At 43.8% G+C, this 27,640-nt stretch overlaps 1 protein-coding gene across 1 annotated transcript in view; it reads left to right on the top strand.

Annotated features, from left to right (window-relative positions):
* Positions 1–27,640, top strand: part of RHPN2 (rhophilin Rho GTPase binding protein 2) — a 398,731-nt gene that overhangs the window by 40,403 nt on the left and 330,688 nt on the right. Inside the window, exon 2 of the mRNA XM_069639162.1 lies at positions 10,811–10,926. Within this exon, the coding sequence (XP_069495263.1) occupies positions 10,811–10,926 (116 nt within the window). The remainder of the gene's footprint in view (positions 1–10,810; positions 10,927–27,640) is intronic.

Genomic DNA, 27,640 nt, shown 5'->3' with positions numbered 1-27,640 from the left:
GCCTTCCAATCACTCTGGGAACTCCCCTGTTCTTTCACACCCATCTACTCCTTTCCTTGCTGTTCTACTCTTTTCCTGCTCCACTACTCTCCTCCCTTCCATTCCACCCTCTCTTGCCTACCCCCCTCTCTCTCTATTATCTGTCCTCCAATGGTATTTCTCTCACCCACCTACTACTCCCCCTTCTCTATTACTCTACTGTACCTACAACCTTATTACTCTCTTCTGCATATGCTGACTACTCCCAGCTGTACTCTACCACTCCTCCCCACCATCACAACAATATTACACCAGCCAATCTTCGCCTCAATTATGTTCCTTTCACTCCCTCACTCGCCCTCAACTCACTCCCTACTCTCCTACTACCACCTTTCCCTCACAAACCTTATATGCACAACACAGTACCACTTTCTTTCACCAGCCAATACCTCACCTTCTGTGTAAACCACCCCATGCTCCTTTCCACATCCTTCCTCCTTCTTGTCTCTTGATCTGCTGCCTCCTCCTCTCACCCGAACAACCTACACATTCTTGTTTCTTTTTGTCCCTTAATATTATTTTAACTGAGCTCGGACCTGGCCTTGAGTAGCAATTGGGCGCTTTACAGAGCCTTACATCCCACCATCCCCCCACTCCATTGGTTCCCCAGGCCAATCTGTCCCTGCCCTTCCACGCCCAGGAGGTGTTACAGACATCAAACACATATATAAGAGGGTATAAGTCGAGCCCCTTTCTCTTATGCTCGTCTGGCGTGGATCATCAGTGGTGGCCCGCTAAGATTAAAGTACCAGCTTGTGTGGGGGTTTAAGTCCTTGCCATGGCAGTCTTTGTTAAAGAGCAGCTCTGCGACTCTGTTACCGGTAAGCATTTGCTCTCTTAAGTGGCTGACAGTCTTCAAAAACGCAGTTCCTTGTCTCTGGTGCAAGTGAGTGAGGTTGATGTAAGGACCGATGCCAGTTTTCCACACACGTTGACACTTGGTTTGGTCGGTTCTTCCTTATCGAGCAGTGATTCCATGGTGTTGTATGGCCTTTTGGGGAGCACTGTTACTTAATACCTCTTGAGAGGCTCTTGTGGGCTTTTGCCTCTTCACTCCACTGCTGGGGCCACTGGTATCTCTATTTCCTAGAACAAATAGAGAGAAACTGGCCAGCATTTGGTAATATAGGCATGGGGTGATTTAGAATGGTACAATTTTCAATCACATAGGCACATAGAGAATGGGCAGATACTGGGGCCCTCCCCACTGCCCCCTTGCCGCTCTGGGGTAGGCTTGGATATTGCTTCCACCATTGCAGGCCTCCCACCCCAAGCTGAGACCTGGTGAGGCTACTGACTGCCACAATGACCCATCTGGTGTGCTGTTTTCATAGGCATTTCAGTACTTGGAGAATGTGTGGCTTTCTCAACTCTTTTGACACAGCTTTTTAAAATGTGGTCACTTTGCTGCCTATTACTTATTTTAAAATGTGACAGTGGGCTCTCCCCATCTGCCTTTTTTAAGAAAGGTACCTAGTCCATGCACACTTGTGGGTTTTAAGTTTCAGGTGCCAGAAATGACTCTCACAAAGTATTCCTCCCTCGTAATACTTAAGACAAAGTCAGATATTCTACATCAGATAAGGAATCGTAAGACCAAACATGTAATGTAAAGTGCTCCTGTGTGTATGTGTCAATGTTCCCTCTAATAATTTGTCTCCAAGTGTGGAACTGGTTGCCTTTCGTGTGCACTTTCTTTTCCATGTGTGCAACTGACTAACGAGGTAAGCCACTATGTGAGCATGCGTAGTTAGTTACCATCTCCGAAGAGAGTTTGGAAAGGAATTTCCCCTTCCAAACCACTGCAATTCTTTACAAATCTGTGTGCAAGGTGCATCTTACAGCTCATTTTCCAAACACATAGGCTAAAAAAACGAATATTGTATATGTGATTATAAAGAGAACTTAACATCCAGTTCAACATCTCAAGATCTGCCACAGTAGCTAGCAAAGGTACTCTTGTGTAGAGAAAAATGTGTGCTTTATGCCATTGGAAAATCACTCATGTGTATTACAAAAAACAAATATCGCTTTTCATAACTGATGTGGCTGTAAAAAAATCAGGCAGGATACAATATTTGCAGATGGAATAATGTCAAACAAAAAGAATGTGATAATAAAACATGCCAGAGGGAGTTCATGTGCCACTTTAATGAAGTAATTCAAGGGTCAGGAGAACATGCCTCTCCTGAACATATTACTACCTATAGTTTTGCCCACCCTTCCTCCCCACAGCCTAGATAAAAATTGAAAAAGAGCCTTACTGAGGTTTCTAATTGAGCTTGGTTGAAGAAAATCACATATATATGCCTTTTAGGTTACTAGCATCAATGCTCAGAGATACAACAGCTTGAGTGCCTTCTTCTGTAACTAGGGACCCCTCTGTAATTCATTTTTATCAGTTTAACAAGATGCAGTGGGATGCTAGAGTCAACATGTTAATATTGAAATGTCCTCAGCAGCTTAGCATAGAAAGACACAAAATGTGCAGTTCTATAGACTGTTACTAGAGTTTCCTATCCTTTAGTAAACAACCACATTTCCTTCACGGTACTGTACTGCCGAAACAACTGATTTGGTTTTTGGGAACGTTACTGATTTGCTCATCACCCGCAAGGAGTGTTCTCCTGTGCCCTTCCACGCGTACCCCTCTCCGGCTCCCATGGTAGCCACCAATACTAGTTGACAGAGCACTATAAAAAAGTTAGGGATTGCAGAAGTAAAACACTCACTGGGATATTTGCATACCCATAATACTTTGCAATTAAAACATATTTAGTGCCTCACCATGATATATGCATTTTAAGAAAGTGTCATGGATCTGCATTTACACTATTATTTTGCAGTTCATACAAGGTTGTTTGCAACTTATCCCACCCTTATATAGTTGGGTAGGATTATACAACTGATAATTGAAACCACTTTTGTATAGCAGTGAGTTACAATATAATTTGTTGAGGTTGCAGATTGTGTGAAAAGCATTCTACTATCTGAATATCTGTTGCCCTACTCCTATAGATTAGTAATACCGGGGTTAGTCCATACCCATTATCCCTTGCAGGCCAAGTAAATATGGCAATGTTACTCTCCACCTATAGGGTAATGTTAGCAATGCTAAAGTAGGAGACGCTGAGCATGTCATTTGTCTACTAAAAATCCATAGAGAGAAATTTAATATTTGAGTTTTATAAGCATTAACTTGCAAGGGGACCCCTTCAAAGTGCTTGCGTGACATATATTCCAAGAATAGAAAGCATGGGGTGAGGTTAGACATCCAAGTAGCCTGCTTACTGACAGTCAGCCAGTATCCGATATTTAAGATGATAGATGGGTTACATAGTGTGGGTGACACTTTTATTATTATTATTAGGGTATTTATTGAGCGCAGGCCTAGATTCGGGAAGCAACAGAGCGCTTTACAATCACAGTAAGGGAAGCAGAGAAAAAGGGAATGGGAGCTAATGGGGGGCAATTTGCAGCAAGGGATCTACAAGCAACCAGGGTCGGATTCAGTGAGGAGCAGATCAGAGTCTCAGTATGGTGGGGAGTGCAGGGTGTGTGAACCCATGTATTACAGAGGAGCCATTCCTTGCCAAGGGGAAGGTCTTGAGCTCTTTCCGGAATGGTAGCAGCAATGGGGTGAGTCCGATGACTGGCTTGTTCTTTTCTTCCTGCGCCATCGGAGTTCAAGTCTGCACATTTCCTGACATCTGGTGGATCACAGGCCTCTGGAGATGCAGCGTTTCGCAGTGAGGTAGTTTGAGGACTTCAGGGTGACAGCCTTATAGAGACTTGCAGCAGGAGCCAGTGCAGTTAGAGGGTCAGGGTTGAATTTCCAGAGTCATTTGATGAGTCGTCCTGCAGCATGCAGAACACATCTCAGGGGTGCCAGTGTAGTCAAAAGGGCACTTTTGAGAAGGCCCCATGAATAATAGAAGGTCTGTTGCTTGAACGAAATTACAACAAACATAAAACAAGTGGATGTAGGTACAATTCTGGCAACCTTTTGCAGAGCGAAGAGAGGAAGAGTCCTGGTTGTCTGGTAACATCTAAATAGGTTCTGTGGTGGAGTTTAAAGGTTTTCAGAAAATTGCGTAGTAGATTAAAGCATAGGAGTCGTGGGTAGGGATGGAACGGTATTTAGTTAATGTGTGCAGGCATATCTCAACTAGATTTTTCAGTTCATGGAACCACTTTTTCATATCAGTTTTTACCTCTTGTGGCTGGATTCGGTTTTTAAGGTCACACTTGCATAGTAGGGGTAATGTAAAGGAGGTAGACCAGGATATCATGACTAGTTAATTATTTTAAGTGAAAGTAAATGGCAGGTAATTGCTTTGTCTTATGCCATATTAAATCTTACTGCATAGGTGAGAAATGTCTGTGTGCACTGCTAAAAACTTCTGAGCGGCGGCGGGGGGGGGGGGGGGGGGGGGGGGGGGGGGGGGGGGGGGGGTGTGTGTGTGTGTGTGTGTGTGTGTGTGTGTGTGTGTGTGTGTGTGTGTGTGTGTGTGTGTGTGTGTGTGTGTGTGTGTGTGTGTGTGTGTGTGTGTGTGTGTGTGTGTGTGTGTGTGTGTGTGTGTGTGTGTGTGTGTGTGTGTGTGTGTGTGTGTGTGTGTGTGTGTGTGTGTGTGTGTGTGTGTGTGTGTGTGTGTGTGTGTGTGTGTGTGTGTGTGTGTGTGTGTGTGTGTGTGTGTGTGTGTGTGTGTGTGTGTGTGTGTGTGATTTTATTTTAAGTTGACGGAAAGCACTCCTCGGAACAGTAGAGAACGTCTCAGTGACTCTCTACAAGAAGACATGAACACCAAGGCTCTCCCAAACTGACAATTCTTTATTTTATATCAGATGGCATGGAAACAACAAAAACGACGCGTTTTGCGATAACACACCGCTTGATCACGTAGATAGTAGAAAACATAATCATGGTGACTTAAAAGGGCTACCAGACTCTATCCCCTGGAGGTCAGATAGAATGTCTCCACGAAAGGAAAGATGCCTATCTGATTCCATTTCGGCAGACATCTTAACACTGGCAAATAGTGGCGTGGCTGTGAAGTTTGAAATTGGACACAGTAAAATTGAAAACTCCATTGCTGAGTATTTTTAGCAATTTGCATTCACTCAAACATTTAGTATAAAACGTTTCAATTTAGTGCTTAGTGCACAACGTTTTTAACATAATCGACGAACATCTTACATTGTCGGCGTAATAGCCGTCCACACACATAAGGAAAGCAAGCAAAATAATAAGACACCACTTTTAGCCAGTAGTGTATATACAGAGAAAACGCTGTGCTACATTGTCCATAATTAAAGATGATACAACTAAAAAGTACACATTACAAATAGCCTAAAAATGTAAATTTACAAAATATTACGGGCCACACTTCTATAAAAAAGTGTCCAAGGACTATAGTAAGCATCAATCCTTAAAATGCATAGTGCAAGTACAAATTAGCATGGTAAAATTCAAACCGTGCAAAAATGCAATAAAGTGCATAGTGCAAATTAGCATTGTAAACAATTCGACCTGTGCAAAAATGCAAAGCAGCATCCAACTGGGATGAGTAACCCTTCCAGTTGGAAAATCACAAAGCGATAAAGTGCTTAGTGCCTGTAAACATCTTATGTTAACATTCTGACTTGTGCAAACCTGCAGAAAGGAAATCTTTGATGCTTGCAGTGAAGCTGTTACTGACAGGACTAAAATATAAAGTAATGTGAATCTTAATTGCGTTACTAGACTACTAGAGTCTCACAAATATACAGTCTCCACAGTTACAAGCCTCATATCAGTCCTTAAAAATGTGTGTATATATTTCAGTTAGTTAAAAAATAAACAGGACAAAAGCACAACGTTAAAATATGATAATTCCAGAATGCTCTGCGGATGTACCGGAATCAAAAACAAAAATGATAGTTAAAAGAGGAGAGTGACTGAAAATATATATATATATATATATATATATATATATATATATATATATATATATATGTATGTAGAGAGAGAGATAGACCCTGTTTTGGTGACCTCACTGCGCCTTTCCCTGTAAGAAAAGAGGTGGGTATGGGGTGTTGGTGACATGGAGGGAGAGGCAAATACAAAACTTTGTGTGTTGATTGATGCAGGCCTTACGTTCCTAAATGTGGCTTGGGTATGTGTGTATCGAGATGGGAGAGCCCAGAAGCTGATAAATGACAGCACTGCGAGTCAGGGCTAGCCTGTAAGGTGGGTGTAGGGTTGTGTGATAGAGCTAGCGCAGTTAGCTTTTTCCTAGATCCTTTAATGTTGATGTGGTAACTGAGAGGGATGAGGTCGCTGTCTGTGGGTCTGATTTGTGTGTGTGGTAGGAACATTTAGAGGCGAGTCACTTAATTGGGGAGTAGAGAGAAGTAAACAAACAAGGGGTACATATAGTGGGAAGCATAAGTGCATTGAGCACCATCTAGGATCAAGATAGTCGGTACTACCAAGGGACGTCATCACATGGGTTTGATTCCATTTAGGTTGCAGGAAACCAGAGGCGTCGCTAGGGGGAATCTTGCACGGGGGCTATAGCCCTGGGTCTTTTGGCTGTAGCCCCAGATAGAAACTCAGGGGCTACCACTATAAGGCTGGACTTAGCAACACCCCAGCATGAAACTGCCTGAATGAATCAGTTCTCCATAATCGTTTCCTAACAAGTTGCTTGTGGGTTCATGATACGTTTGTATAACGTGATGGGTCAATTTCATTATGTTTGCGTAGATCCTGACGGGTCTGTTCTCCAATAATTCATTGTTCAGTAATAGCGTGTTTATTAGCTGTATGTTTGTAAAACTTAGAAGGGGCTCTCTCCGGTCGAGGTTACAGTGAGTGGGTGTCTTTTGGTAGAGGTTTTGGCACTGCTGTCATATTGCTGTTTTATAAAGGTCGGGTGGTGGTCTTCTGTTGGAAGATGTTTATGGACAGCGTTTCTTTAGAAGACTATTGGGATAATAAGATTGGGACTTCGTGTTCATCCCTAAACTTGTTCTAATAAGTTCTTAATGTTTTTCCACAAACACAGTACAGCCAATATTGGGGCAATCCGATTCCCATTCATTATTCACTTCAAAAGACATTTATTTTTAATAGCCTTTTGTCCTTAACAAAGTTAGCTAATATATTTTAGTGCAGCAATTTTAATTAATTGCAGAAGATAACAAGGTGTCTCAGTGACTGAGACCCCTCTTTTTACAAAACGTAGATTTTCGTGTCTGCCTGTCAATCTTTCTTCTATCTCCAATCACCTCCATAGTTTCAAGACTATTGAAGCAAAGTAACATTCACTGATGTCTTTTAATTTTAATCTGGAATTGCCTAATTCAGGGTTGTATAGATAAAGGGAACACACTATTCTATTCAACAGATCGTATTTTTGTTTCTAAGAACAGTGCGTTGTTGGACCAAACTACAATCTTAGCTTTCTGCCTTACCTCTTTCGGTATCACTGTTTTTGGATATGTCACCCTTCTTTCACACCAGTTTCCTTTAAAAACCTTTCTTTTTCCCTATGAACCTGTCCAATAATCTGGAGGGGCACATCTTCATTATTTCTTGCAATATAAAGGCTAATCTTTAACCTGCTCCCTCCTTTCTTGTCACTCTCTGGCCGGCCTCTCTTGGCCCTCTTCCTACTCCCACCTGTGAGGCTAAAAACCTTGGGGTCATCTTCGACTCCACCAGCTGCACCTTTTCAGAGGTATTCTTCCTTTCCTCTGCTTCCCCAGATGCTCACTGTCTCCACAGCTCTAGTTCTCTCTAGGCTGGACTACTGCAATGGAATCTGCCTGCCTCTACTCTCTGCCCTTTGCAACTCATCCAAAACAGGACTGCAAGACTTGTCCTTGGCCCCAAGCCCAGGGATCGTATCCCTCCAGGACTGAAATCTCTGCACTGGCTCCCAGTGGTGGCGAGGATTAAGTTCAAACCCCTCTGCATTGTCTACAAAGCCTTCTGGGGCCTCAATACATTCAACTCTCTCTTCCTAAATATCTTCCTTCTCAAACTCTTTGCTCATCCGTCTACAACTCCCTCAGGGTCAGACGCGTCTCCAAGCAACAAGTTGGTGGTAGATCTCTTTCTTCTGCTGGGGCCCCCCTCTGGAACAGCCTCCCTGCCTCTCTGAAACTTGTGTGGAACCATCTCCGGTTTCGGAAGCACCTCCAAGACCTTTCTCTTTGCTTCTGCTTCCTCTCCTCCTCTCTCCTGCTGATCTCCTAGCTGAAACTGATACTGCACTGGTTACCTGGCTACCCTCTGATCTCAGGCCCAGATCCCCTCCCCGCCAGTTGCACACCTTCACTGTCCCCTGGCAACCCTTGCACCTGGGGACAGTTTCTGTATCCCTACAGTCCCCCACCAGCACTTGACCCCTGATGTCTGCACTTGCCCCTGCAATTGCCACCAGCTGGACACACTTTTATTTATTGTGTTTATTTTACTGTTATCCTATGTACTGCACTGCCCCCTCCCACTTTCCCCCTGCACTTCTCCCTTCCCCCTCTGCTGCACCTGCGCGATTTCAATGTCACCTGGCCTAGTAAGATCGTTGTCTCTGTCCTCCCTCTGTGCCTCCTCCCTTGCCTTGTCGCGCCTTGAAACACTTGTGTAAAGGCGCGTTGTAAATGCCATCAATTCAGTCTGCCATAGCTAGCTTTAAATTGACATAGAAACCAAACCGTCTCAATTTTAGTAACATAACAAGAGAGGATAGCCCTAATTCTGCTCAAATGAGTTGTATAGAACTGGCTTTGGACAACCTAAGCAGCCCATTTGCAATCGTTTACCCTCCAGCCCAGTTGACCAAATGTCACGTTCTTCTAGTCTTCTTTCTAAACCATGCAGAATAGGTGGCATACCCTTCAATGTATAGGCTTTAATTGGTTAGCAGATACAATCCAACGTTTATTATCAAGGCCTCTTCGCACACTTGTAGCAATTCCTTTAAATGTTACACAGTCCTCTACCTTCCTAGTACCTGACTTTGTACTACGCAACATACCAAGATAGACGAAGGTATTTACTCTTTCTATTCCGTTCCATCAGGAAACCAAACATCCTTACCCTTTTGACTGAAAGCTGAGAAGCACATGCCTCTCGTTTTTTCTATTTAAAGAGACAACAACAGGCCTACCTTATCCAAAACTGCTATATCCTCAGCATATGCCAACAACGATATGTGGCACCCTCCCATTTCAGGGGGATTGATTACCATTTTCAGTCCTGTGTACAAGTCTGCAATGTATGAATTAAATAACGTAGGGGGATAGGACACGGCCCTCCTTTAGTCCTCTAAATGTCCAATGGCCTTTTGCTGACAGGCATATTTTCATAAAAGTTTTTCATGCAGTTGAATAATCATTGGAACAAGAAGGCCTGGATCAACACTGCAGCCCCTCCATTTTGAACCATAAGACTTCTCTAACAACCCCATAAAAGGTTGCCGAGAAGTCGACAAAGCCAACATATAGTGGAAGGCTACCTTTAGCCTGGCTTTCCTTATTTATACATAGAATATTATGAGAGGTCGAGGACCCTCTCCTAAAGTTTGTCTGGCACAATATTCATTATTTTAGCTTTATCCCTGATGTCCAGTAAAAGTGCCATGGCACCCTTAGAAAACATGCCTAGACTGTCTGCTGTTACACAAATGGATCTCATCCTCGTCTCCAAATCAGAGGTCCACTACCCGGCCTTGTATTTGTGCATTAATAGAGCATTAATTTCATTCACTCTGTCATTCACCCATTCTGCTTTCTCACACTTTCTCATTCGCCTGCACACGCATACAAAATGCAACCTGTTATTCGCACGTGCACACAAATAACATGCTCCCTAATTCACACACTCACAGGCACAAACCCATGCACACTCATTTTTTTCTTACCTGCATCCCGGTCTGGACTTCAAACACCACCTGCCACATGGACCCTCCGGCTCACGTGCAGCACGCTACAGGAACCAGTAAGCAGAGGGAGCTCATGCATGGTGGATCTGGAGCACCAGGGCCTTTGAGAGTGTGGGAGGCACAGGATCATTCCCTGTAGGGGATGTGGGCTGGAATACTGCAAGGCCTAATGTGCAATGGGCTATGCAAGGCCGGGGAAGCCAAGCACCCCCAGCCTTACATGAGCCATTGGGCATGTACGCTAAGATACTACTATTATGAAAGACCCCGTACTCTGCTATGTGGCTTGTTCATAATGGGCGGCGGGTCATTGCCCCATCGCCTATTACAGATGAGCTGCCCCCGTGAGTGCGTCCTCATCATGGTATTTACAGTGATGTCATACTGGATGCGAGGAAAGGACTACATTTTCTTCTTTTGCATCTGCCATCCTATCACGTGGAGAGCCTCTCTTTTGTTTCTCAACTATCCCTATGCGCCATGCTCTTTTTAATTATTCATCCGACAAGCCACAACCAACACATTTTTGAATGCCATTCATTAACTGAGGCGTCTGCTGCAATCCCCGTCCAGTTTGACGAGCTATAAGGAGATGTATTATGCCAAACTTGTTGGCATTATTGGCATGTTCTGGAATTACCTATTAATAATCCTATAGCATAGGATTGTTTTGGTATTGATTACAGTTATAAATAGTTTTGTTTGATTCTGTAATCGGCATTAATATAGACTGTTCGAATAGCATGTCCAAGATGCTTAAGCATATTTAACTTTTAAACGCCTTGTTGTTTTTCTGTCCTGCATGATGTAATTTTGACAGTTTGTTTAATTTATTCCAGGGCTGTAACCCCCTTGCCAAAACAGGCCGTAGTAAACTGCAAAATGAAAGGGCCGTCCTAAACCAACAGATCATGAAGGCCATGCGCATGAGAGCTGGTGCTGAGAACCTCCTGCGGTATGTTCCCACCATTACTCTTTTATTCAGTGTGAAGCAGCAAAATGTACTCTTTGTTCTTCAGCAGGGATGTGCTTTGGTTCCCAGACAGGCTTCCGAGCAGCTTTCATGGCTTTCTCAATGAACTGTAGCACGATCTGGTCCAAACGCACCCCCCACACACAGTTTCTGTAAAGTCAATTGTTATTTTTCTGTGGATCACATTTATAATGTGTTCTGAAATACACGCATATTCAAGAAGATTTACATCGGCGGGTGTCAAAAGAGCACATCAAGTGAACTGTTCACTAATTATGTTTGAAACTAACTCCAGTACCTTTGTGAAGTCCATTTTTAGGCAATTGATCTGATAGTATGTTGTCCCCCCACCCCCCGCTTGGCTGTTTCTCCTGAGGTCCCCTTACCTTTCCTTTGAGATATTCTTTACAATGTAACTTTCGCTCACGAGTATACGTGTCCTTTTCTGTTTGTCCATGTTGCTCAGTCTTTTTCGCAGTGACCCAACAGACAGTGAATGCAGTTTGGCAGTATGTCAGTTTAACAAATTATCGATCAGTTACTATATTTCATTCACCCTGGGATTTAAGGGCAGAAATAGCTGCAAAGCTTTGTGGTACCGACAGTCTCCAGCTTTATATAAATGTTCTCTCACTGCCCCGGTTGTCATTTCCACTAGGTTTGTTTTTCTTCTCATTGTTCAGTTAAATGCCATTATGGAGAAGTGGGCAACACAACATTTCTGCAGCGGCAAGCCACAGTCAAGCCTTGAAATTGCTAACACACCAAAACGGTTCTATGTGATTTTACCAAACTAAATTACAGAGAATGAATTTACAACAAAACGTTTATAACAAAAACATATCGAATGTTTATTTGGTGGGGAACCCCCTCAAACTTCCCGTTTAGTGATGCTTTTAAACCAACCCTCTCCCTACCCGTGACCCCACGCCTATATATGTATATTTTTTAAAACATTCAATATTTTTTCATTATTATTGTTTCGTTATTAAAGTCATTCTCTGTTTTGTATTAGTTAAAATCACTGGATACCCATTTCTACTTGGGTGAAAGTACATTAGAATCAGGGGAGGAGTATTAACATTGTGGATATACAATGAAGGTAAATGCAACACGGTTGTTACACTATTATTAGATGAGCAGAGCTGCTATAGTGACAACAGTCAAGGGTAGATGTTTGGAGAGCAGTATTTCTGGCCCTGAGTGGCACACATACCAATTGGTGATCTCTTATAGAAGATAAATAGGACCGCTTGTGGTGGGGTTACAATATGTGATCCATAGAGATAGAAAGGTGTTAAATGTTTCAAAGCTTTGGCTACTTCTTAGTAGATGTGGCAGCGATGTAGTGGGTAGACAGTTTGCAAATCAGGAAATGTGCATGTGCAACGACTTTGCATTTGGTGGAGTTTGTGGATCCAATGTGGTGGAAAGATACTTGTAAGCTGTAACTTCACTTGCCATTGGTTTGAGAGTGTTGTGATAAAGCAGATGTAATGAACTGAGATACTCCTACACTTGGGAGGATGTGAATAATAGCCATTAGGCTAATTCGTAGGTAACCTGAGACCCTTCTGTGGGTAAACTGCTATTGTTATTACATAAGTTAGTTCGAATTTGTTTGAGTGAATCGCTTTGCTTGTTATGCAGGCTGTCTTGAAGGCGTACGTTTGATGGAAAGCCAATGCATTAAGATCAGGACAGGGTGATGTGGTTGCACATGTGGATCCCTAAAATTAAGCTGTTTGCAACATGATGTGCAGAATAGTGTTGCCATTTTCCTGTCTTGACATTATCAGAGCCTGGAAAACCAGTCGGAGTCAGGGATGGGTCATGTACGTTAGGACTGAGCATTCAAAGCTGGTATTGGGGTCAATTTACTCTGTTATTCATATGATGGTTGAAGTGAAGTTTGCTGGCATGCACGTGGCCCATGGATTTTGCGTTTCAGACTAGCCTGCAGGATTGCCCCTCTGAAGCATGGGCCAAAAGCCAGCACTGGATTAGAAGATTGACAAATGATGAGTTCAAATGTAAAAACAAGTTATACCTCAGGTGATGATGGGGTGACATCCAAGAAAGTATTGTTTCTGGGCATTTTAATGGATATTTGGCATTCTGTTATGCTCTTGTTTTGAAGTATGGCTCAGTGACTCTTTGCCCCATGGATGAGTCTCCCGTTCTTGGGGTAAGGTTTACTGTCCTTTTATTAGCAAAACAAAAATGACAGGGATCACATCGTATATACACAAGTATCCTCCGGATCTCTCGTCTTCTAGGCATGTGACGCCCGGTTGTGACGTCACAAATTCAAGTTTCAACCCAAAAACCTATCAGCCGATTACATTGGTCAGTTTGAGTAAGTTACATATAGAGAATATACAGGTTAGTTCTACATTTGGATAGCCATATCTAGTGGCTCCTCCTAGGACCACCACTACTAGCATCTGTCTACAATGTTGCAGGGTCGCAGAGCGACCATTGGCCCTTGCAACAGATTATATCCGCATGTGAAAGGTGAATTTGGATTGGGCAGAATTTGTCCTCCCATCCCTGGGACCCAAGACGGTTCTCAGACTGAGTGTACCTTTTCAAGGAAATTAGAAGGAACATGGAGGTGCGAAGCGTTCACTAATGTTGCCATTCTCTGATCACCTAAGCCTGTGAGGGTGCATTCAGTTTGTTGTCTAGCTGCAACACTTGTAGCTTCTTCTCCCTGGTTCGATGGGAACGTCCCTCACGATCTACCTTGGTTGAATGGGCATTGTCCTGTTCAGCTGGGTCACATGTGCTGAGACCACAAAATGAAGCTCTCCTGCCTTTTAATTATGAGGATTTTTGCCTGAATTTCTGCAGGTGGCTTATTGTCTTCGTAACTGGAACCTTCCTGTCTCCACGTGTCCTTGGCTGGGTGCCTCGTTTCTGCACGATTCTGGCTGCATCGATCATGTCAGCTTCTCCATGTGCTCGAAGCCGGTCTCTCCTTTACCATCCATTTCAGAGACCTATAGCTTCCGTATCATTCCTTATGGCTTCTACATGTTAGTAGCAGTCAAGCATGTGAAAGCTAAATGTATGCATGCTAAATGTATGAATTCTTTGCATTTTGGGGTTTCAGCTTCAGCAAAAGATATAAACAGAGATATGTATGTATATATGTCTATACTCTTATCTATGTGAGTCGTGAGCAGGTGCTTCGTGCCTATATGCAATAAACTAGTGAATGTTCATGTAATTTCATGAATGGATAAATATGTGATTCATTTGTAAACATGGCTACGTCGTGATGTCAGTGGTGACGTGATTGATTTATTGTTTTGCAGTCAGTCGACTTGCTCGATCAATGTAATTTCAAAATACTCGATTGGGTATGGCCTGAACGGTTGTCTGAGAGAGTAGCACTTCTCACGCCTGTGGTACATCGAAGACTGTGGTGATGGGCCCAAGAGTGAGGCACATTTGTCATTTCTCTGCCTTCGTGTTGAGTCGTGGGGGGGGCACGAGGGTCAGATTTGGTCCCCCCTCTACATTTTCAACAGAAGAGATCAAAAAGTTGGCGCATATTTTAACAAGCATTGGTGAAACCATTAAACTGCTGTGAGGACTTTACAAAAATCATAGTCTGTACATTTTTCAAATTCATACCTACTGGTATTTTAATGCTTTTTAATCATATTTTATAGTAGCAGGCAAAAGATCAGTATAGTGGGGTAAAAGAAAATGGAGTAAAAGAGGCCATTTATAATGCCTGAGAAAGAGACCAGCCATATGGCCCGTTGGCAGTCTCTCTATGTATAAATGATTGCAATCTCTCTTTGTGAAGGACAGCCTTTTGAGGCACGAGTCGACTCACCTAAGTGGAATCGAGTGATCAGAAATGTGAAAGCCAGGTTTCCCACTTCACCACATTGTGTGATCCCCATCAGATTTCTATAGATTGGTTTTGGTTGATAGTGAACTAGAAAAGCAATTGCGTGCCAACTCATCTAGCAAGTAAAGAGTAACAACCACCTGCACACATGAGCACCATTTCAGTCAACCAACCGGGCAGACAAGTATCTCATCACTGACACCCACCCAGCAGCATAGTTTGCTGAATTCACCAAATGCTCTAGCTTTGCTAGTGGGTTGGTGTTATGAGCCCTATAAATCGTCCAGTTGGTGATCCAATAACATGAGTATTTTTTATTTTTTTATTTTTTTTATTTGATTCAATTGTACAAACAATTTTTTCAAAGGTAAAATAAAAAAAAGGTCCAATGTATCCGTAAAGTTCCATTAAGATCCCCTTCAACATTAAATATTCCTAAAAAGGCAAAAGGAAAGTCCCTTCCAGGTCCTCCATTTTGACCATTTCCAATGTTATTGCAGCCTGACCTATTAAGTTCTTTGCGTAAACCTAGTTGTACTAAGAATCTTTAACCAGGTTGTGTTGTCAGACTTCTTTCCCTTATTTATTTAATCCCTTAGACCGCTTCACAATGTTCACGTTTTTGTTTTGCTTCCGGTTTTTATAAGACGTGCTCAGACATTTTCACATAGGAAGTCTTCTCCTTCGATGAGGTTTTTTCACACATTAGACCACAAAGAAGTTCCTCCTGTTCCCTTTACTTCGTTGTCAGCTTAATATTTTCGAAGAAGGATGCCACCGCAATCACATTTTTAGTATTTTCTCCTTTGTTAAAGGCCTGCCACCAATTATTCTCCGTCAGTCTGGTAAACAATTGCATTATTTTCCCTAGATAGACTGATCTCGATGTACTTATACCTTCACATTCGAGTAAAAGATGTCGGCTAGTTTCTACTGTCTCCTCTGATTTGCAGTATCTACATTTGTTATGTGATGACAATTTCCTTATGAATTGAATTTCGTTAGTTTGTAGTTGGTTTAGCCGAAATCTCAGATATGTTCTGGCCAACCTTTTATCCGGAAACTTTTTTAAGTAACTTCTTGTGTCGTATAGTTTTTTCGGGACCGTTGGGAAGTCTTTCATCAACTTATATGCTTGCGCTATGTCCTCTGTCCTGATCCAGTCTGCTTCAAAGAGTTTTTTTGATATTTTGACTAGATTTATTTCAAGTGTCTCTTCCGAGACATCTAGATCTCTCAATAGCTTCATATTTCTCAACTTCCAGTCTTTTAGTGCATAGATCTTGTCCGTTGTCATCTCGTTCTTCACCAGCTCCAATGGTTTTGGTTTATTCTCCAATTGGAGTTTTCGCTATAAAATTAGCATGTTTCTCTCCTGGATCGCTTTTAGTGACACGAGACACAGTTCTCTCCTTAATAGTGGCATCGGTGTTGATTGTGCCAGATTGAGCACTTTCTTCCAGAAATAGCTCTCTAGTTTAATCCACAGTGCTTCATGTATTAGGAACATTGCATCTGCTCCGTAAAGGATTGAAGGGACCACCTTTGCTTTGTAAAAGTTGATTACTGCCAGTAGGGAAAATTTCCTGTATTTTTTGTCGATCATCCGTGCTTGTATGGTTAAAGTTTTTATCTTTGTCCATGGCAGGTCTTGCATTGTTGTTTCGGACTCACTAATTGACATCATGACTCCCAGATACTTGAAGTCTTTTACTTTTTCCAATTTTAGCCCCTCCGCGAACCAGTTCTGCTTGCTTTGTTTCTTCTTTTTCTTGCCTTCCCAGGCCATTATTTAGTTTTTTTCTGGATTCAGCTTTAGATTGTTTCGCTTCAGATATGTGATCAAGTTCGTCAACTGTCTTTGCAGACCTATTGGCGTGTTATCCAACAGAATGATATAGTCTGCATATAACAGGTGCAATATTTTTTCACCAGTAGTTTGGAGGGAAGCATCTTATTTCCTTCCTTCCCATAGTCAGCGATATACACGTTATATAATGCAGGGGCCAGGGGCAACCTTGCTTCACCCCTCTGAAGGTTGGAATTTCCCTCGACAGTAGTCCATCTTGCCCGAGCCTTACTTTAATAGATGTGTCCTGGTACAATGTTTGAATCGGGCCCATAATAGCTGCAGGGCACTTCATAGCTTCCAGCTTTTCCCATAATATGTCCCTGTTGACCTGGTCAAACGCCTGTACCAGGTCAACAAATGCCATGTATACGGGTTGACCGGTCTGCGTGGCCATGGCTTTGATTGTTGTCAGCATCAATATATTGGTCGATGTTCCTGCGTTTTTACAAATCCTGTCTGGAATGGATCGCCCCCGTTTTCAGCTTTGAGCCAGGCTTGAAATGCTTCCAAGGCAGCCCGCCGTATATTTTCGCAATAACATCCAGTAAGGATATTGGGCGATAGTGGCATGGATCTTCTCGATTTCTGCGTTTAAAGATTGGGACTACTATAGCTTTTCTCCATGAGGCCGGCATGTTTTGCTCCTGGTTACAAGTTTTAAAGATGTTGCTAATCAAGAGGGCCCATATCTCTTGGTGTTGTTTTAGGTCACTGTTTGTGATCTCATCAGGCCCCAGGGCCCTTAAATTGTTGAGTTTTTTGATTTTTCCTAGGATATCTTCTTCCTTTGTTGTGATCTCCCATGGAGACTCAGTCCCCTTTATCTTTTTTCGCAAGCAGGGACTCTCCATGATGGGCAGTGGTGCATATAGGTTGGAAAAATGGGAGATCCACCTTGTTTCTCCGACACTATTTTGTAATGCAATAGTACAGGACATCATAGTGCCTTTTATTAGGGTCCAAAAGTCTCTTGATTTTTTCCCACATAATGTTTTTAACATTAGTTCCGAGTCTGCCTAGTATAGGGAATGCCTTTTTTGTATTATCCACGATTTATAATTCCTATTGGCGATCTTCCAACTTTCATGCGCCAGTTGTGTACCTGATCTGTTTGCTATCCGTTTTAATTTTCGTAGGGTTCTTCTTCTTGTTACTAATTCCTGGTTATAGGCATGGAGATAGTTATTTGGGGTCTCTTTGATTTTATTTGCTGTCTTTATATATTTTTTTAACAACAGAGTATAGTCCACCATCTTCTCCGACTTATTTTTTGTATTGGCTTCCCCATCCATTATGATGGAATACTTTTCAGAAATGTGCTTAATTGCATTCTCTGTCAGTTTTAACCTGGATCCCTTGATGTTCACATCTAGATCATGGTTAATAAACTGTTGGGATTTCTGTAGGTTCGCCCATCTTGTATGCTGTAAATTATGGTCACTATTTAGAGTCCTTACCATCGCAAAACTGACCGTCATTCCCAGCAGCACCTTCGACACAAATGTATGGTCTAATGTCCCTGATTGTTCCAATCTTTGCCAGGAAGGGATCTCCAGATTTTTATCTGATCGTAACCAATGCAGGTTGTGCAGGTCTCTTGATCCCAAGATTTTTTCGAGGTTTTCACCTCTTTTCAGGATTGTCGCGAATTTTGGTAAATGTGGCCGTTGGTTTCCAATATTCTTGCAAATAGCATTGAAATTCCATTGTAATTATTGTATGGTTGCAAGCTTGGTTTTCGGCATCTTCATCTAGAATGATTAAGAGGTTTTCCAGATATAACTTGTCCCCACTTGTATCTGGGTTCCAGTAAGTGTTAATTAGTAATATGCGCTCTTCCTTTTCTGTACTACTACTGTCTATGTATTTTCAGGATATTATTAGGACTTGAAATTGATAGAGAGAGAGTCCCTTTGTTCCGTCACCTCCAAACCACTACCTCCTCTTATTGCTGTAAGTAAACCGGCTGTGAGACGACCCTTGGGCCCTGTTTCGCTGGTATGGCAAATGTTGAATATCCATCCATTTCCGGCTTCTGTGTTAACCATTTCTCCTGTAAACATAATAAATCCCATTGCCCCAGATTCACATCACTCTTTGCAGTTAGGTGACTGAACCCTCGTGTGTTCCAAGAGGCCATATCTATGAAGACTTTTCCCCGTGTCACTAAGGAACATGCTTTTACAAGTTGGTCATCCTGCAGGATCCTGATCGGCTTTTCTAGTTGCTAGTTGTGTTTCTTTGTATGTATGTCCGACGTTTTCCATGACCAGTTAGGCGGTGATTTCCTCAAAATTTCCGCTGTGCGATTGCAAGCACCGTTTTTCCCTTTTCTGATTTGGTCTCCTTTCTTTCATTATGTGAAAGTTTATCATCCAAATCCGTGCTGTAATTGTCCCTAGAAGAAGAAGATCTTTCTCCTCGCTTTCCTTTTGGCCTTGTGCCCGTCTTATCCTTAGAATGGTCTTGGTATATTCTTTGCTGTTCCGACCCATGGTTACTCTCACGGCCAAATCTTTTCTTCCCCTTGTTCCATGTTGGTTTTCCTTTTCTTTTCCTCATTTGCTGGGTGCTTTTGGTTTTGGTCGACTCTACTCCACTCTGGGTTTTTTATTTGAAGTTTTATTTATTTCATCCTCAGGTCTTGGAGCCTCAGTCCATGATTTTCTTAGATCATATCCCAGGATATCAAAATTTGATGTTTCATTCTGAAGCATCGTTTTAATAACTTCTGACTTAATATGTAAATATGAGCAGTCTTTTCTCCCAGTTTCACAAGGTTCTACCATCCATAAATCTTGGTTTTGGATGCATCGTAGTATTGGAATCTGCTTGAATAGGTTGATGATTGTATTTCTGTTTAGAATCAAGTTGTTTTTAGATCTTTTTTTTTGTTCCAGACGAAATATGCAGGAGCTTTGTATTCTTGACGGGTATGATTTTTCAGTTTGCTCTTTTATTGGGGTATTTTGCCTTTGCTCATTACTCATCCTTCGTTTCCGGCTTGTCGGGGAAGAATTTCTAGTCATGATGTTCCTGGATTTGTTTCTAGGTGGAGTAACCCATGTTTACTTCTTCTGCTCCTGTTTCTTTCTTTGAAATTCTTTTCGACCTGCTATGCATTTCTGTGTCCGCTTACCTTCCTCTAGGGTTAATTTTCCTTTCCCTATTGTAAACAACCTATCATCTTGATTTTCTTTTGGTTTGCTTACAGCCTTTTGAGCCTCGTCATGTTTTTTTTCTATAATGCAAACCTTCTTCTTAGGTTCCATTTCCATGTTAGAGAGGTCCAATATGACTGCTTTTCTTTTAAATCTTGGAGATGCATTATTTTCTGTTTCGTATTCGTCCACTGTATATACACTCCATTCACTTATATCACTTCCTGAGTCTATTGTCTCATCGGCTGGTTGGCTACAGTTAGTGGTAATTTTATTTATTTTCTTGTTGACGTTTGTCTCCATACACATTTTTTTTCTTATTTGCTTAGACTGGCCATTAGAGTTCTCTGTACTTATTGACGTCTGTTGATTGCTCACAATTGATTTTTAGTTGGTGAATATTCCAAATGTGAAGTTTGCTTTGGTTCCTGTCTCTTTCTCTTTCCCCATCTGGGTAATAACCACTTTTTCTTTCTGTTGTTTTAGCTGCTTGTTCTTTATTTCCAGCCCCTCTTGGGTCTCCTTTCCTGCAATTTTAATGTTTCTTTTTGGTTCTTTTGAGGACACAATTTTTCTACCCTCTATCTCAGTCTTCTTTTCCAGATCTGCGTTCGTAGGTAAAATCCCTCTGTTCTCTTTCTCTATTAGACCGTCTTCTTGTCTTTTCAATAGCCTGTCTTTTGCTACTACATATCCTTCTAGATATGTTAATTTCGTGTTCATGAGGGCAATCAAAGAAGTCTGATCCCTTGCTGTATCATTTAAAGCAGAGGTCTTCAATCTGTGGGGCGCGCCCCCCTTGGGCGGCACGCCACCATGCCTGGGGGGGGCGCGTGATGCCTGGCACAGAAGAAGAGGAACGCTTTTTTTTTTCTCCCTGCACTGAACTGAGCATGTGCAATGGGGAGCCACTGGCTCCCATGCACATGCTCAGCCAGTGGGATGTGCTAGGGGCGTGGCCATGAAACAGAAAACGCAGCCTGGACGCGCGCTTTCCTGCATTTGGATCGCGCGTCCAGGCTGCGTTGTGGTGTCCTGTGTTCCTTGCTCCTGCTGCCGCCGCCCGTGAGAGGTAAGTGACACTTTATTTACAACGCGGCTCCCCCATGGCAATCTGCCACGGGGGAGCCGCGTTATTAATACAGTACTGGGCCCCCCTTCGTCTCTCTCCCCCTGCGTCCCCCACATTAGGGGGCATGGAGGAGAGGAGGCGAGTGGGGGACCAAAACTGCTCTGCCGGTGCTGTATTAATAACGCAGCTCCCCATGGCAGATTGCTGGAGCCCAGCAATCTGCCATGGGGGAGCTGTGTTATTAATACAACACCGGCAGAGCAGTTTCAGTCCCCTGCTGGCCTCCTCTCCTCCATGGGGCATGGAGGAGAAGAGGCGAGCAGGGGACTGAAACTGCCCTGCCAGTGTTTTTTTACAACGCGGCTCCCCCATGGCAGATTGCTGGAGCCCAGCAATCTGCCATGGGGGGAGCTGCGTTATTAATGCAGCACCGGTCCCCCAGGCGCCCCTCTCGCTCTGCAACCCCCCACATTAGGGGGCATGGTGGAGAGGAGGCGAGCGGGGGACCAAAACTGCTCTGCCGGTGCTGTATTAATAACGCAGCTCCCCCATGGCAGATTGCTGTCTGCCATGGGGGAGCTGCGTTATTAATACAGCACCGGCAGAGCAGTTTTGGTCCCCGCTCACCTCCTCTCCACCATGGGGCACGGAGGAGGAGAGGGGAGCAGGGGACTGAAACTGCCCTGCCGGTGTTTTTTTACAACGCGGCTCCCCCATGGCAGTTTGCTGGAGCTCAGCAATCTGCCATGGGGGAGCTGCGTTATTAATGCAGCACCGGCAGAGCAGTTTCGGTCCCCTGCTCGCCTCCTCTCCTCCTTGGGGCATGGAGGAGAAGAGGCGAGCAGGGGACTGAAACTGCCCTGCCGGTGTTTTTTTACAACGCGGCTCCCCCATGGCAGTTTGCTGGAGCCCAGCAATCTGCCATGGGGGAGCTGCGTTATTAATGCAGCACCGGCAGAGCAGTTTCGGTCCCCTGCTCGCCTCCTCTCCTCCTTGGGGCATGGAGGAGAAGAGGCGAGCAGGGGACTGAAACTGCCCTGCCGGTGTTTTTTTACAACGCGGCTCCCCCATGGCAGATTGCTGGAGCCCAGCAATCTGCCATGGGGGGAGCCGCGTTATTAATACAGCACCAGCCCCCCCTGCGCCCCTCTCCCCCCTGAAACCCCCCACATTAGGGGTGTTTGGCATTCACTCCTTCGTTAGGGGCACCATTCTACTCCAGCGCGCGATAACCGTGTGCAACCGAGTACAATTTTGGAGTCCATGTTTATAGGGGGGGCCTGGGCCGGAGACATTTTTCTTAAGGGGGGCTCGGGGTCAAAAAGTTTGAAGACCACTGATTTAAAGCCTCATATAGCTTTGTGAAGGGTGCTAAAGCTATGGTTAAAGTCGACATTATAGACATTAAGTCTATTTTTTGTATTGAGTCGGTACTTGAAGTTGAAGTATCATCACTACCTCTTCTGCTTGTAGTTATTGTTTTGTTTTGTGCAGGCACTTTTGGTTGTGGAGATCTTATGTTTATATTTAGTTTTATTGCCGTTACATCCTTTTCTTCATTTTTACTAAGGTTTATGTCAGTTTGTATCCCGACTGTCACTCTTTTCAACAGAATTACTTCAGGTATTAATACTGTTGTCTGCGTTGTAACAAGACATTTTTTTTGTTGCCATTGGTTCTGTTAAAAGCGGGGTGGTCTGGGTGCTAGTGGCTGATGTTTCGGGCCTAAGGGTCTCGGTCTCCTGCGTTTGCAGTAAAGGCGTGGTAGATAAGATCGATTTTCCACTGGGTAGTCTGTGTGTAACGGCCGGTTTCTTAAAATGCCATCTAACCGGCGCATTGTTGGCTTCATTTGCTTCCTGCCCACTGATGTACTCTCTCTCCTTGTCTGGCGTGGTGTCATAGTCGTCCGTCTGTAATACGCTACTTAGTAAATCTGCATCAGATATTTCTTACTCTGTGTGCTTTTCCTTTAGTTCTCTAATGCCAAAGTAGGTTTTTATACAATCTGCCTTTGTCAAATTTAACAGTCGTTTTATAGGCTGACTTTTTTTTTTGGCCTTTAAATTTAGGTGGATTAATCAATGGTATTTTGCAAAGCTGTTGTTTTTGAGATTTCTTTCCCTGCTTCAGTCTACCACCCTTTCCGCTTTTCACCGGTGTGAACTTTATTTTTACTTGATCTGCCGATTCGCATTTCCTGGATTTGTCCTCCTTATCTGGTCCTGTCTGTGTTTCATACATCATTTCGGCTCCCCCACTTAGATTTTTCTCCCCAGGCATTTTATCAGTTATTAGGTTTATATCTGTCGATTCGTCCATCTTGCTGTTCAAAAGCTGATGCAGGCGATCGTATAAGACCGCATTTGGAGTTGCAGCTATGTCATCTGTGTTAAAAGCGTCATATGTCGATGTTATTTCTTCTAATTAATCATCCGTGATTGCAGATGGTTTACTTGGGTTTCTTATCTTGCCGATTGGGGTTTGCCTAGGAGTTGAATGCAATTCCACTGTAATTTCCACATTTTGGTTTGTTTTCTGGGTTTGCTCCAAAGGGTTATCATCTTTTGCATGCAAGACCATTATGTTGCATTTTTCCAAGGCTTTCTCTTCTAGTATTTGCAATTTAAATGGGTCTTCTGTGTATACCATAGCCACAGTACCCCCTCCCTCCTCCTCCTCAGACTGTGTTTTTTGCCTTATTTCATTCAGGCCTTCGCAAAGACTCTCCGCATCCTGTGTCATCTGAGGCTCCTCAATCATCTCTACTCTTTCTTCCGTTGTTATTTCCTCTGAGGAGATGCTTGTTTGTGTCTCAGTTGCCAAATCATTATGCGGGATAGATCTTGCCTTATCAGCGTCTATCGCCATGCAGGGGTTTACCCCGCCATTGGCTAGGAGTTCCACATGATTCACCCCTGTGTGGGTGTCACAAGAAGCAACTCCCCCATAGGTGGCCCTATCCTTGTCCCTCAACTCCGTTGTTCCTATTCCGGAGTTACCCTTCAGGGCGCTTCTGAGTAAGGGCCCCGGATTTCCCAATCTCCCCCCTTCTTTTTCCAACTGACCCAGTATGGATTCTATTCTCCTCACGGGCCACAAGGTCTCCCCTCTCTTCCCAGCGGTCCATTTTATTTTGGACTGCAGCGGGTCTCTGGTCGGGGCCTTCAAGTGTCTCTTCACACTTTTCGATTTTCCCTCCGACATGTCTTTGCTCCTCACAATTGGACCTTGTACTACCGCCGGTAGCAGAGACATGTCAGCTGGCAGATGTGTGGAAACGGAGTCATGGGGAATGGGGGGAGGAGGCTGAAAATGTGACAGAGAGATCCTACCTTCATCCACGTTCTCGCGGGGTATTGATTCTGAGGGAATCAGAATTCCTACATCTTCCGTTTCGGGAGCCGCATCTTCGGCCTCTCCTGGACCCTCTTTCTCCTTGGATTTCTTAACTTCCAAGAGCATGGGCGTGTCCATTTCCGAATACGCGCCCACTTCTAAGTCAGCTCCCGGTTTGCATCTTGGCGTATGTAGCGGGTTTAACAGCTCCTTTGGTGAGGTGGGACTCATCCTAGCTCCCGGCTGCCTCGAGCCACAAGCGGACCCACACTTCACACAGCTCCAAACAGACTCCCAACAGACTTTGCCTCCGCCCTTTTCGCGACTCCGAGCTTATCGCCGCAAGGGCGTAGGGGCCGACTTTTTGTCCGTCTGATCAGATCACGTGATAGGTCACGTGTCACGCTGGTTTCCAAAACAAATTCAGCTGCGAGAGCTCAGCTGAGAGATCCGGCTGCGCTGGTTAAAGGGACAGAGCCCTAATACAGTCTGTAGAACGTTGGTGCAGCTTGCCTCACTTCCAATTCCACTCCTGAAACAACGAGTGCACGCACACAGGAGAAGCACAGGGGTCACAGCTCCACAGACTCCCAACAGACTTTGCCTCCGCCCTTTTCGCGACTCCGGACTTATTCTTAATATTATTATTATAACATGAGTATTGTGGCAACAAGGAATGAAGAGACTGACCAAGTGGTGCCATACTGATTGTTTTACACTTTTATTCAAAAGAAAGATAAACCTGTGTGTACTTAACTGTAATAAGATTTCCCTACCTATATTAAAGGAACTCTGGTGCTCATCAGGAAGTCTGTGTAAGTCTAAATCAAAAGGCACCAACCCAGTCAAAAAGGCTCTTATGCTATCCCTGTCACGACAATAAACAATAATAAAGTGCTTGTTCTGCAAGTGACCTAGCAAAATGGCTCCCTTCTCCTGGATGTGAAGTGTTCCAAAGATGGCAAGTTTTCGCAAAATAAAAGTTCCATAAAGTTCCAGGCTTTTTGTGACACACAAACAAAATAGTTCTACAGGATTCTCGTGGGGCTAGGAGAATGACTTCCTTCTCCTACCTGGTTCCCCAATGTTCCTTATAGTTCTCAGCAAAACTTGTAATTCCTTTACAGAGATTTCCACACATTCGGCTGTCTTTACATTCTTTATTCTGCCCCCACTGGGAAGATGAAGATGCTCCCTGAGTCCCTCTTGACTCTCCAGCACCACACTCTTGTGGAACTGTCCAGGAAATTGTGCTAGAAAGTGATTTACTACTTCTTCATGGCTTACAGTCTCGCCCCCTCCCGGACTTATACTTGTTCCCATTACCTTCTCCCCGGGAACTCTTCAGCAGTTTCACCAGGGGTTGCGGGTCCACTCTCTCTACTTCAACTTCTTCCACGCTACTTCTGCGATCTGCTTTTCTTCACGGCCAGTTACTGTGGCGGTCTTGGCACAGTTGTCGGACCACCACAGTCTCTTTGACTCTCCACACATTCACCAACGTGGCTCTGCTGTAGCCTACTTTAGGCGGTCTAGGCACTGTCACCGGACCCGTCGGTCCACTCATTACAGGTCGCGCCACCACCTTTCCACCTCCCCAGGTTTACTGCACCGTTACTAACCGACTTGCAAGATGCATGCCAGGCATCCCGCTTGCCTCTTCAACTTTCTGCGGTTTCCCGAAGCCCAAGTTCAGCCTTTGGGATTCACTGCGGCCCCCTCGCTCACCAGGTTCTCTTTGTGGGCCTCCTCAGCATACCAGAACAGCACAGGCCACTGCCAGACGAGTCGGAAGACGATGAAGAACACAGTCCTTCTTTGCTGTTCAGTTTAAATAGCGGGGATGGCCCCAGCGTAACGGCAGGCCAATTCACAGCAGCTGATCAAGCCTTCATCCCGCTCGATTGTAGCATTCTTAAGCTCTTCTTAAGCTCTTCTAAGCACCAATGCATGCACAATCAGTTTGCTCATGGCAAGGGCATCGCAGATGCCCGCGTACTGCTCCTGGCACAGATAGTCAGGATAGCCTCAGAGGGGCTAAAGCTGGGCACTTTTTAAATGGTCTTGCAGACTCCTTCTACACGAAGAAAAGTCATGCAACATTTATAGATAATTCTTAACTACTCTGCCCAAATTATTTTGGGCACAGCTCTACTAATACAAGCTATTGCAATACTCTGGATCTAGAAAATTAGCACCTGAATAAGATTTGGGGAGAAAAGGTGTCTTTTGTCCCTGCCATCCACTTGAAAGAATGGTATTTTTTATCAAGGGGAAATCAAAATAATGATTGTTATGTAGTCTTCAACCTGAAAGGAATACAGCCCACGAAATGCAAACATAATTATGGAGCTGACAAGCCTAGGTGCTCTGAAATTACTGTGGTTGTGATTTGGTGCAGTATAAAAGCATATAACATAAACTCAAGAGTCCAGGCGTTCCTATATGGAGACAAGTAGTGAAAACAAAATGAGCACAACAGCACTGCATGGCAACCAGTTCTGTAAATTGTCCTGTTTTTGTTTTCAGTAATTTCCCATTCTTTCTTTCCTATTTGGCAGAACAGATAATTACACTTTTACATCACTTGCTGGATAAAAATGGCTACCTTAGGACCAATCTTGTAAGAATATGCTGTTTAGCTGTTTCTGGTTGACATTGAGTGGATTAGCCTGGTGGAAATAATGTGCACAATATGGCTGCCACAGAAATACAAGAAAAAAAGTGACCACAGCTCTCATGCTGGTGTGAAACCAAGTTATTTTTGAAGGCAGAGGGTAAACGGGAGGCGGAAACATAACTCCCGTCCCAACCCCACCCCCTGCCCTTCGCTTTCAAAAACAACACACATGCCCCAGAACGTGACAGTGGTAACAATGGTATGCCTGTCTTTTTCACCTTCATTCACGCTCCAGGGATTTGGAAAATGTGCTCCTCTGTGTCTGCCTATACCTTTTGTAATTCACTTACTGTTATTCTGTTATTGACTCCCCCAATCCCATTGATAGGCTATGCCATACATTCACTAACCATTCTGTGAATAAAAAGCTTCTAACAATTCTCTAGTCTAAAGCCCCTCTCCTCCCCAGCTAACATTTTAACCTGCAGTTCTATACGTATGCACCTGCTGGGAACTACTTTCCATCATGCGGCAAGACTATTCTTAGCTGATTGCAGGTTACTCGTGGCCTCTCGGATCTCCCAGTGTGCTGGTGACCAGAACATCCCATGGACTTAGAGAACACATAGTTTTATAGTGGGTGTCTTTTTTGTTTTTCTTTGTCTTGATCCCGCAGGACCAGAAATAAATGTGAAGATGTAGTCAGAGAGATAAGAGAGAGGTCTCAGTAAGGGATCACCGGACTCGGGATCACCTGATCTTCTGCTGATTCAAGAAATGG

This window comes from Ambystoma mexicanum, chromosome 1q (genome assembly GCF_040938575.1).
Source record: "Ambystoma mexicanum isolate Mex_15411 chromosome 1q, UKY_AmexF1_1, whole genome shotgun sequence".
NCBI classification, from domain to species: domain Eukaryota; kingdom Metazoa; phylum Chordata; class Amphibia; order Caudata; family Ambystomatidae; genus Ambystoma; species Ambystoma mexicanum.
The sequence above is the reverse complement of the archived record's forward strand: the minus strand, read 5'-3'. Positions and strand labels throughout refer to the sequence as shown.